The sequence below is a fragment of the Hypomesus nipponensis genome, chromosome 17 (assembly GCF_054491055.1).
Source record: "Hypomesus nipponensis isolate SF chromosome 17, ASM5449105v1, whole genome shotgun sequence".
Lineage (NCBI taxonomy): Eukaryota > Metazoa > Chordata > Actinopteri > Osmeriformes > Osmeridae > Hypomesus > Hypomesus nipponensis.
The window spans coordinates 19933919-19945000 of record NC_140377.1 but is presented as its reverse complement, the minus strand read 5'-3'; the positions used below and the strand labels follow the sequence as shown (position 1 = coordinate 19945000).

General features: G+C 50.1%; 1 protein-coding gene and 1 long non-coding RNA gene across 13 annotated transcripts in view; one reads left to right on the top strand and one right to left on the bottom strand.

Moving 5' to 3' along the window:
- Window positions 1-9430, top strand: part of nfixb (nuclear factor I/Xb) — a 111950-nt gene extending 102520 nt beyond the window's left edge. For all 12 annotated transcript variants that reach the window (XM_084676854.1, XM_084676856.1, XM_084676848.1 and 9 more), the window contains 2 exons: window positions 604-695; window positions 3761-9430. In XM_084676854.1, coding sequence (XP_084532980.1) covers window positions 604-675 — 72 coding nt within the window. In that variant the 3' untranslated portion in view covers window positions 676-695; window positions 3761-9430. The remainder of the gene's footprint in view (window positions 1-603; window positions 696-3760) is intronic.
- LOC146253930 (uncharacterized) lies at window positions 7049-10812 on the bottom strand. Its single transcript, XR_014731673.1, has 2 exons — window positions 9441-10812; window positions 7049-8234 (listed from the first exon to the last, which is right to left on the bottom strand). It is a non-coding gene; the product is annotated as an uncharacterized LOC146253930 (long non-coding RNA).
- Between the last annotated feature and the right edge of the window lie 270 nt (window positions 10813-11082).

The window sequence follows — 11082 nt, the reverse complement described above, 5'->3', positions numbered from 1 at the left end:
CATGCTAACTGACCCAGATGCTAATGTAGGGCCAGGCTCATCCAGAAGCCAGCAGCCAGCCCTCTCCAGACTCCTCACAGGAGAGGAATAGCCCCACGTATTGGCCAGGGCATTCTGAGATATCTGTCTCCATAAGCCTTCCACTCTAAACTGCCCTCAATACTTTAAGACTCAAGAGGATGGCTGGGAGAGTGTGTAGATCTAAAGTTACTCAAGTTAACAGTTGGGGAGGAACCGCAAAGAATCTGTTGTGTTTGTTCCGCCATTTTTACTAGTATGGTTTGAGCTGCTGACCTCTGACATCTATTTTCTTCATCAAATTCTTTTCTTTCTCTCTCTTTTTCCCTCTCGCTCCATCTCTCTCTCTGCCTTACTCCCCCTCCCCTCTCTCTCTCTCTCTCCCCCTTGCTCTCTCCCTCCCTCTCTCTCTCTCTCTCTCTCTCTCTCTCTCTCTCTCTCTGTCTCTCTCTCTCTCTCTCTCCCTCTCTCTCTCTCTCTCTCTCTCTCTCTCTCTCTCTACCTCTCTCTCCCTCTCTCTCTCTCTCTCTCTCTCTCTCTCTCTCTCTCTCTCTCTCTCTCTCTCTCTCTCTCCCCCCCCCCCAGCATACTCCACGCCAGGCTCCACAGCTCCCAACAGGTTTGTCAGCATCGGACCACGGGACAACAACTTTCTGAACATCCCGCAGCAGACACAGGTGAGAGCCCACCATAGGCATGTGTGTGTGTGTGTGAGAACGAGAGTGTGTGTGTGTGTGTGTGTGTGAGAGAACGAGAGTGTGTGTGTGTGTGTGTGCGTATTTGTGTGTAGGAAACCAGCATGTTTTCATTCCGATTATCGGCCGAACTCAGGAAGCTTACTTTGGTGAATGGACCAGAGCCCAAATATTTCGTATTCCCTTACTCCCTGAAACCTGCTGGTGTATATCCTCCACCTCTCCTGCCTCCGATCCCAGGCCGTCTGTGTGTGTGTGTGTGGGGGGGGGGTTTGCCGTATGTGCTTAACTGCCCTCTCCATGTTTATTTGGCCCATATGGAACCTGCCCCTCCGGCAACGATCTGTCTCTCTTGCTCTCTCCTCCTCCCTCGCTTTCCCTCTCCCCCTTTCCCTCTCTCTTTCCCGTTCTCCCCTGACTCTCTCCCTCTCCCTCAGCTTGCTCCCTCCCTCCGTCCCTCCCTCCCTCTCCCTCCCTCTCCCTGCCTCTCCCTCCCTCCCTCTCCCTCCCTCTCCCTGCCTCTCCCTCCCTCTCCCTGCCTCTCCCTCCCTCTCCCTGCCTCTCCCTCCCTCTCCCTGCCTCTCCCTCTCCCTGCCTCTCCCTCCCTCTCCCTGCCTCTCCCTCCCTCCCTCTCCCTCCCTCTCCCTGCCTCTCCCTCCCTCTCCCTGCCTCTCCCTCCCTCTCCCTGCCTCTCCCTCCCTCCCTCCCTCTCTCTCCCTCTCCCTGCCTCTCCCTCCCTCCCTCTCCCTCCCTCTCCCTGCCTCTCCCTCCCTCCCTCTCCCTCCCTCTCCCTGCCTCTCCCTCCCTCCCTCTCCCTCCCTCTCCCTGCCTCTCCCTCCCTCTCCCTCCCTCCCTCTCCCTGCCTCTCCCTCCCTCTCCCTCCCTCCCTCTCCCTGCCTCTCCCTCTCCCTCCCTCTCCCTGCCTCTCCCTGCCTCTCCCTCCCTCCCTCTCCCTGCCTCTCCCTGCCTCTCCCTCCCTCTCCCTCCCTCCCTTTCCCTCCCTCTCCCTCCCTCTCCCTCTCCCTCTCCCTCTCCCTCTCCCTCTCCCTCTCCCTCTCCCTCTCCCTCTCCCTCTCCCTCTCCCTCCCTCCCTCTCCCTGCCTCTCCCTCCCTCTCCCTGCCTCTCCCTGCCTCTCCCTCCCTGCCTCTCCCTCCCTCTCCCTCCCTGCCTCTCCCTGCCTCTCCCTCCCTCTCCCTCCCTCTCCCTCCCTCCCTCTCCCTGCCTCTCCCTCCCTCTCCCTCTCCCTCCCTCTCCCTCCCTCTCCCTCCCTCTCCCTGCCTCTCCCTGCCTCTCCCTCCCTCTCCCTCCCTCTCCCTCCCTCCCTCCCTCTCCCTCCCTCCCTCCCTCCCTCCCTCCCTCCCTCCCTCCCTCCCTCCCTCCCTCCCTCCCTCCCTCCCTCCCTCCCTCCCTCCCTCCCTCCCTCCCTCCCTCCCTCTCCCTCCCTCTCCCTGCCTCTCCCTCCCTCCCTCTCCCGCCTCCCTCCACCCTCACCTCTCCACCACAGTGCTTCGTATGCCTTCTCCATTACCGACTGCACTTTTCTCATTAGTGTCCGACCACACCCGCCTGCAGCCTGCTGTCTCTCTCCCACTCTCCCTCCCTCCCTTTCTGTCTCTCTCTCTCTCTCTCTCTCTCTCCATTCACCACCACATGGAAACCATCTGAAACGATCCCTCCCCCATGCCTCTCTCAATCTCTCCCCACACTCCCCTCCTTGTCTCATCCCTCGTTTCTTCCCTGATGCTCCCTCCCTGCTCCCTCCCTCTCTCCCTCCTTCTTTTCTCTCCTTCTCTCTTTCTTTCGCCCCCCCGGCTTCGGCCAGTGTGGGCCGACCCCCCCCCTCGTCGTGTTGCCCGGTGCCAACTCCACGCCATTTTGTCTCTCTGTATTCTTTGTCTCCTATGATCACATACACACACACACATACTTGCACCTCGAGTTCAAGCTGTGGAAAATTCCCTGTGCCTTTGCAAAGTTTGAGTTTGCACATTGGAAGAAAAAAAAAACGATGGGTTGAATATGCAGTTGTAGGAATAAAAGACGCATTAATACTCCACTGAAACGTTACTGTAATAAGGGTTCTAAGGCCCAGCAAAAAGCATATGCTCTTGTAACTACAGTGGCCTGAAAATGTGGTCTGTATTCATGGGTCTGTAATCGCCATCTGCTGGTAGGAACCATGTACTGCCTGAAGAACAGACTGGAAACGAGAGAACAAGAGTGACAGACACACAGAGAGAGAGGGAGAGAGAAGGACAGTGTTTTAGCACAGTCCTTCACAGAGAAGTCACGTCCTGACTGTCTGGTTGCCCACAGCAACCAGACATGATGTCATAGACAGTTGAACTTGAACTTGAGAAGGGGATGTTGGTGGTGGGGTGAGTTGGAGGCAGGGGCGGTGGGGGGGGGGGGGGGAGAAAGCGCTAGGGGGAGATAAATAGACACAGAGAAAGTGAGAGAGGGGGGAGAGAGAGAGAGTGTAACTGAGAAGGGAAGAGTCACTAAGCCCAGAAGCTGCTGGGACAGTGCCCAGAGGGGGTGTGGAGGGAGAGCAGGAGGGAGGGAAGGGAGTATTTATTCATGCGACCTGTTAGCGTCAAAAGCAAACAAAAGGCCGTTCCCCCGGAGGGCCAGAGTTTCCTAGACTTGACTTCCAGAATGCTGGCCTGTTCCAGGCCGCTGCCAGGTCTCTGCAGAGGGCGCCGGGTGCTCGGCAGTGGGTGGGCTCGCTACTTAGTCATCTCCCTTCTCGCTTTCTCTTCGGCTCTTTCTCTCTTGTGATCTTTCTCCCTCTTCTTCGAACAAGAACGGACGTTTCTTTCATCGTCAGACAAACAGACTTGACGTGCAGAGATTCTCACTCGTGGAATGAGTCGCGTTTCCTACAGGTTACTGGTCAACAGCAACTAGTGACCACTTTGAGTCCAAGAGGGACACCTGGTGGCCAAGGAAGGACATTGCTATTCTACAAAACTACTGGGTTAACACCAATCCTCTTTTGTCCCCTCTCTGCCTTTCTCTTTCTGCCTTTCTCTGCCTTTTACAGTCCTGGTTCCTCTGACACAACCGGTCTGCAAACCAGCAACTAGAATTCTTTCTTTACAATCGGGAACCGAATCAAGGAAAACAGAGGAAATAACCCACAGGAAAATCGCCCTCCTCCAACCCAGCCCCCTCGCCCCGTCTCCCACAGCAACAGCCACGCCAATCGGGAAATCGGCACGAGCCAATCAGATGATCACTTAACCGACACAGAGGGAACCCCAACACTCAGAGGATACGAGGAGAACACGGTAAACGCAGGAGGGGGGAAGAAGGGTCAATCAACCAGCCAGCCAGCCAGTCAACCAGCCAGCCAGTCAACCAGCCAGCCAGTCAACCAGCCAGCCAGCCCAGCCAGTCAGTCATTCATCTCTCAGAGCCAGCAGACAGATGGAGCAGCACCCAGGAACTCGAGGAGGAACGTGGTGTGAACGCGTGGTCGTCCAATGGAACCCTCAGCTCGACAACAGTCGCACCAGTCAGCATGTGGAGAAGGAAATTGAAATGCCGAAAAAACACCACGTCTAGAGAACCCCCCCCCCCCTCAAACAAAATAAACAAAACAAACAAACAACCCATTTGGCAGAATGAACCACCCGGAGACAATTTGGTCCAAGTGGTCGCACCAACCCAACCGCACACGCACTCTCGCAGACACGTCCACATCTCAAACCCACCACGACCTCCTGGACCCCGTTGACTTGAGCCAGCCCCAGTGATACTAACCAGACAGAGACAATGCCAAAAGAAACATATCGGGAACAAGGGTTGCACTACAATCTGAACAAACACTAATCTTTTGATGTGCACTATGACATGCAGGCTGGCGAACAAGGAGAAACATCCTTGAGGTGAGAAGAGTTGTCTCCTTCCCCTCAGTCTAACGGTCTACAAGTCCGCCTCACAGCATGCTCTCTAAACATCCAGCTCGAGACCAGCCTCCAGGACCCAGGCATCGTAACCCCCAACACTGAAACCCAAAGTGGGCTAACACAACACCCCCCCCCAACCCACTCCTGAAGCCATACCCTCCTTCAAGTGATGAAGAAGGGGCCAACACAAGTCGTGCGAGGGCGGCGTGCGTGCGTGCGTGCGTGGCCGACCACTGACATGGGGACACAGGCCTGGTCCTCACACACATCGTGAGCCGTGGTGGCTGCTGGGATACGTGAGCAGTTTGTGGCCAAGTGCAGAAACAGGCGGTGCGACTGTCTCCCCCTAGATACTATGCACTCACGATTATGACCAGTCACATCTCTTCACTTCTTGTATCAGACAAATACCCCCCCCATATACCACACACACATCCATACTAACACACACACACACACACCTGGTAACCCACCCCCGACTCCCCCTTGGCCCTATTTGTGTAAAAAAAAAAAGAAGAAAAAAAAAGGATGATTTCTTTTTATCTTATGTCTCTTATTTGACTTGTTCCTTTTGAATTTGTACACATTTGTTTTTATTTGATTTTTGTTTTGATATTTTGAAGCACCTTTGACAGCACCTTATGGGAGAGGGAATGTTGGGGTGGGGTGAGGTGGGAGTATCGATGCGTAGACGGGGCGGCCTGGTGGTGAAAGGGCGTGTCAGAGGGGGAAACGGTGAGAGAACGAGGTTGCTACGGAAACCCAGTACTGCTCTTCCCTTCTGTCTCCCTACAGTTGACCCTCCTTGTTTACACTCCCAGAATGCACTCGTTCCAAGAACAGAGCGCCACACTGCGGAGCAAAATCAAATATGTGACATATCTCTACCCATGATGCTCGGGAAGGAGGAGGAGGAGGAGGGGCCTGTGGTCAGAGTTCAGTCAGCTGTTTTTCTAGGGGCGGCCTGAAAGGGCGAGGGGGTTGCTATGGTAACCAGCTCTCTGTCCCCACCTCGCCCCCTTACCCAGCCTTGGTAAGACAAACATAGAATTCAATCAGTCCTTGTTGATCAAAGTGCACTAAAGTTACCTTACCTTACCAGCCAACCATAGGACAGGACCCAGCCAGGGGCTGGAAGCAAAGCTTCAGTGTCCTGGTCTCAGTCGGACACAAACAACCACCACTAGTTAGGGCACAGCATCGCTAAAACACACACACAGACACACACACACACACACACAGGCACCTGCAAACCTTTTAGTGACAGTCAGTGTTGATAACCAGCACCCAGCCAGATTGACTTGAAAGGGAAGTCTTAATGTTATAGGACAATCTGAGGAAGCCTTTAGCTTTTTGTTTTATCCTGCCTATTAGAACCCACCATTTAGTATTCATCAAAAGATTTGACTAAAGGAACATCAAAATCAAATCAACTTCAACCCACCTCACAAAATAACTGGACTGCCCAGCCATGTAATTCAGTGCAGGGAAGCCGACTTAACGAAGTGGTCGTTGCCAACGGCGACCACCTCATCCGTTCCACGAGAAAGAACTAGCTAGCGCTGCGGAATAACTCATTCCAGCAAGGCTACCTGGGATTTCTTTTCTAATCTATGGAAGTGCCTCTGTATTCCCATTATGCAATTTGTCAAAACATGAATTCAGGTTATTTTCTTTCTCACATATAAGCTATGGTGAAATCTTATGCCTGGAGAGGGAAAGGGTGGTGAGCTCACTAGATAATTGCAAGCATCTTTATATATATATATATAATACACATATATATTTATAGATATATACATTTTTTTATTTGCAAAATAAGCTCTGTGGCAGTCTAGTTATTTTTTGAAGCGTGGCACAGATACGTATCTCAAATCGCTGATTCGCGCAAAAGTACCAGTATCATGAACCCACACACACACACACGCACACACCCGCGTCTGATACAGACACAAGCCTCCAGACACACAGGCAACATTAGAGGAGGTGACGTTGTGGTGTAGTCAAAAGACCGGTTTTAGGCGGACGGATTTTTAGTTCTTTGCTGTTTCGATGGGAAGTATTGTTATTGAACATTTAAAATGATGTGTATGTTGATAGAGCCATGTGCAATGCCTTGGATAGATGAATTGTGTTTGTCTGTTTGATTGTTTTGAGGGTGTAAAGAAAAGGAAAGAGTGGGAAGACCCTCTGTTTTTTTGTTTTCAAGTCCTTGCGCTCCGGGACTCTAAATACGAGGGCTGAGAGAAAAAAACCCGGTCTTTGTAAGTTTGGGGATTTTTTTTTTTTTTCTTATAGCTTTTTTTAAAGAAATTCTTTTGTTTGTATTGATTTGTTTTCAAAATGTGGGAGGGCTGAAGGAACATGTTTGCATAACAAAAAATATATATCACTAAATGAAACTGGTGCTTTTTACAAGATAAAGTACAGTCAACCTCTATTATACATACATAATAAGCAAAATTAAGTGTTATCATAAAGCAACAAAAAAAAACAATTTAGGAAAAACTTTCATTATTCTATTTCTCTTTTTGTATTTACCAAGGGGGGAGGGGTTCATTGTATGAACAGGTTGTGTGACAAAAGGCATTTTTCTTCAACCTTTGACCCCTAAGGAGAGGGAAGAGACCCCAGCACAGTCTGAAGGAGAAAGGGCTTTCTAAACAGAGGCATAAACTAACACAGCACTGTCTGTGTACAAAGTCCTGTTGCGATACACAAAATCATTATCGCCACACAACTGGCTATCTTGACAGCCAAAACATGCCCTTTTATGGTATAGAATCCCTCTTCTGTATTCCAATTGGTTTACCCTGTGGACAGCAAACTGTCCAATCAGAGTAATGACAACATTTGGCGTACTAAAGACAAGATCTTCCCGCTTCTGGGAGATGCATCTGAATTGGAATCAGATTTTGTAGAAAAGTGTTCACTCAAAACCCCGGGTGACTTTGCAGTGTTTGGCGAGATGGGAGATGTATCGTGAAATCCATTTTGGTAGGTGTAGTTGATGTGTAGTACTCCTGTGTTGACCCGAGGAGAGAGGGAGAGAGAGAGGGATAGTGAAAGGAGAGACTGAGGGAATCCCTGAGAACAGGGTGGAGAGACCACAAGGTGAACCCTAACCCCCTCCACACAGGCTCCGTGTCCCCACCACGGTGTAAATGACTCTAAATATTCTGTTTGGTGACGTAGTGTTAGACAGAGCATCTTAAAGGTTGTCCCTAAAAAGTGCCTTTTGTTCACAGTCTCCATCTTGTAATCCCGAGTGCCCGTCTCAAAAAACGCCCCCCTCCTTCTTCCTTTCCTCTTCTATATTCTCCTCCTCTTCTTCTTCGAGCTTTTCAAAGCAGTATATATATAGTACTAAAGGAAATTGGTGTGATTTAGTTCCTCTTTTTATTGTTGAATAATTCAGAAAAAAAATCCACAAAAAAAAACACAAAAAAAAATCAAAAAACACGTTTTCTTGTCTTGCTTCTCTTCCTCTGTCCTTTGTCTTCTTCTGTCTTTCTTGGACACTGGAGTAGTCTGTAGCCGTGGAAACTTCTCCTTCTCTCCCTCCCCTTCTCTTCTCTTTCATCCCTTCCTCGGAACGGGGAGGGGCTGAAGAAAAAAAAAATGAAAAAAAAAAAAATGAAATCGCAAAACCTTTTGTCTGAGCAGAATGCAGTTAGCTCATATGTTATCCTGTCTGTAAGCTTCACATTGTATTCCCATACCTCCAGCTTCTCCATTCAAACAGCTAATGTAAGTGAACAAGTTACACCTGCAGGCTCTGGGTTGGGGTGTGCTGAGGTCGTGGCGTGCCCGGGGACCGAGGTTTTACCGTGGGGAACAACGGGTGATGATTGGTCAATACTGTCCGGCGGGGGTTAAAAGTCACCTAGGAGCTTCTCTTTGATTGAACGATCAGAGGGAGCTGGCCAACAGAGAGCAGAGTACAATAGAGTAAAGGACAGGCTTGTTTGTAATCATTTTTCTTTATTTAAATTTTTTAATGTAATGACTTCATTGGATTTGCATTCATTTGATCCATTTGTGGTCCAGACCTGCAGTAGTATGATAGCACATTGCTAGTGGTTGTATGTCACCAGACCCATGTATTAAAGTACCTGATGATGACAACAAGCACCTTAGCGGTTCAGAACCAGACCAGGAAGTGTCACACAGGGAACCCAGTCCACAGATATAGAGCAGCATTAGAGCCCCTCACAGTGAAAGGCAGAGATCCAACACGCTTCGTTAGAGCTGGATGAATCCCAACAGGGTGACGTGGAAATGACCACCAGCAAACTGACTTGACACAGAGCCTAGTCCCCCCCCCCCCTCCCATAGGAACATGCAGGTGTTCCATTATTCCCGTCTCCATTGAGTGAAGCCAGCATCAGCATTGATGATCCAGCCCATGCCAGACAGGAGGCCACGCCCCAGTTGAGAAGCCATAACGTGGCCCGGAGCCTCCCAGGGAGCCTCTGTGTCTCTCGCCCCACAGAGAGAGAGAGAGCCTGGGTCCTCCAGGCCCTGGCCATCCGTGACCTTAGTTATTTTTTTTCTTCCGTTTTTACCGCCTGTAGGGTGGTGTTTACTGTAGTCCCCCCCCCCCCCCCCCCCCCCCCGTTGGACAGTTTCCCTCCCTGCCCCCCCGGAGCGTTTCGTCACCCCCCTCTTCAGACACACCTCCCAGAGCCTGTGGTGAAATGCATGTGTTAATTACAGTTTCTTTTCCATAATAAGAAAAACACAGTTTGAAAAGAGCAACACCTTCAACTGATTGAATAAAAGGATGCTCTTTACTGTAACCTACTGTACCTGTCTGGTTATTCTTTTGTTTTCCGGAGCCGTTGTTTGTGTGGTTTTACTCGTGTTTTTTTTACGTGTCTCTGTGAGCGAGGAGTGCAAGAAAGAAGTAACATATGAGACAGCAGGAACCGTAGAATAAGATGTTTAGCATTAGCAACACTAGAGCAGCGTGTTTAGCATTAGCAACACTAGAGCAGCGTGTTTAGCATTAGCAACACTAGAGCAGCGTGTTTAGCATTAGCAACACTAGAGCAGCGTGTTTAGCATTAGCAACACTAGAGCAGCGTGTTTAGCATTAGCAACACTAGAGCAGCGTGTTTAGCATTAGCAACACTAGAGCAGCGTGTTTAGCATTAGCAAAACTAGAGCAGCGTGTTTAGCATTAGCAACAATAGAGCAGCGTGTTTAATCTCAACAACACTAGAATGGCCTGTTTAGCATTGAAGTCACCAGAATAGAATCTTTAAGCATGGGCTAATCATTCATAAAAACGGTATTACTAAACAAAACGCTTAGTCTTTTTTCATAGCCCTAAAATACAACAAAAAATCCCAGCTGTGCCCGTATGACGCACAGAAGAACGAGCCCGAGTCAGTCTTGATATATTGCTGAAATTTATTCATGAAGCAGCGCTTCATCTAAGCACATATTGTTGCTGTACAACGTCGGCGTCAGTGAAAGCCATCCGCACGGACCCGACACACCGAGGTGAGCTGAACACGCTTAATGACTCATCTGCTCCAGTCTCTTCCACGTGGACCCACAGGTTGCCAGATCAAGGCTTTGATGCTGGCCCGTCAGGAAACGTCCTCGCATGGAATGGTGACCTGTCTCTTGGTCGCCCCCCCCCCTACCACACACACACACACACGGTCAGTGGAGGTCCGCAGTATAAGGCATGACCCTGCTGCCTCCAGCTAAATGTGTCCCGTTTGTTCATGGTTAAAATGACGATGTTGCAATGCAAGGCTGGATTATAACGACTATGGCCCCACGGACACATCAAAAGCTCATTGTGGGGCCCTGGGTTGGGTGTCGATACTCTAGAAGCGCACCCTTTTCTTCACGACCTTCCTGAAGGTCGTTTCTGATGTTGGTTACTGGGTTGGGATGTCCCAGGATTGGTCCCGGCTCCTCAGTTCAACCTAGGAATCTTGGGCCCTGTTCCAATACTCAGTGCAGCACACGTTTCCATCAGACTAGGGGGATGTGTTTGAATGATAAATACTACACTTCTGTGGGTTTAGGATGGAGGCCTAGGAGGTGTGTGTGTGTGTGTGTGTATATTTTAAAGTGAATCACAGACAGGCTGTAGACATGTTATTCATCATCATCACTTTAGTTCTGTTTCCCTCTGCTCTGCTCTGCACCTCCCACCGCCCCCCCCCCTACCCACCCACCCACCAACCCCCCTCTCCGCCCAAATACACCCCTAGCAATACATCACTTTCCACTCACAGGCATAATGTCATCTCTATAATGCTTGACTCATCGCTCACGTACACTCAGTTTCTCTCTCACACGCGCACATGCGGACAAACACACACACTCACTGATAACATTGTAGAAGTGCATCGAGGAGAATGTGCTTCCAACAACATCCAGTAAACAGTGTTACAAGCTTAGATATGCATATCAATTCTTTTGTTTC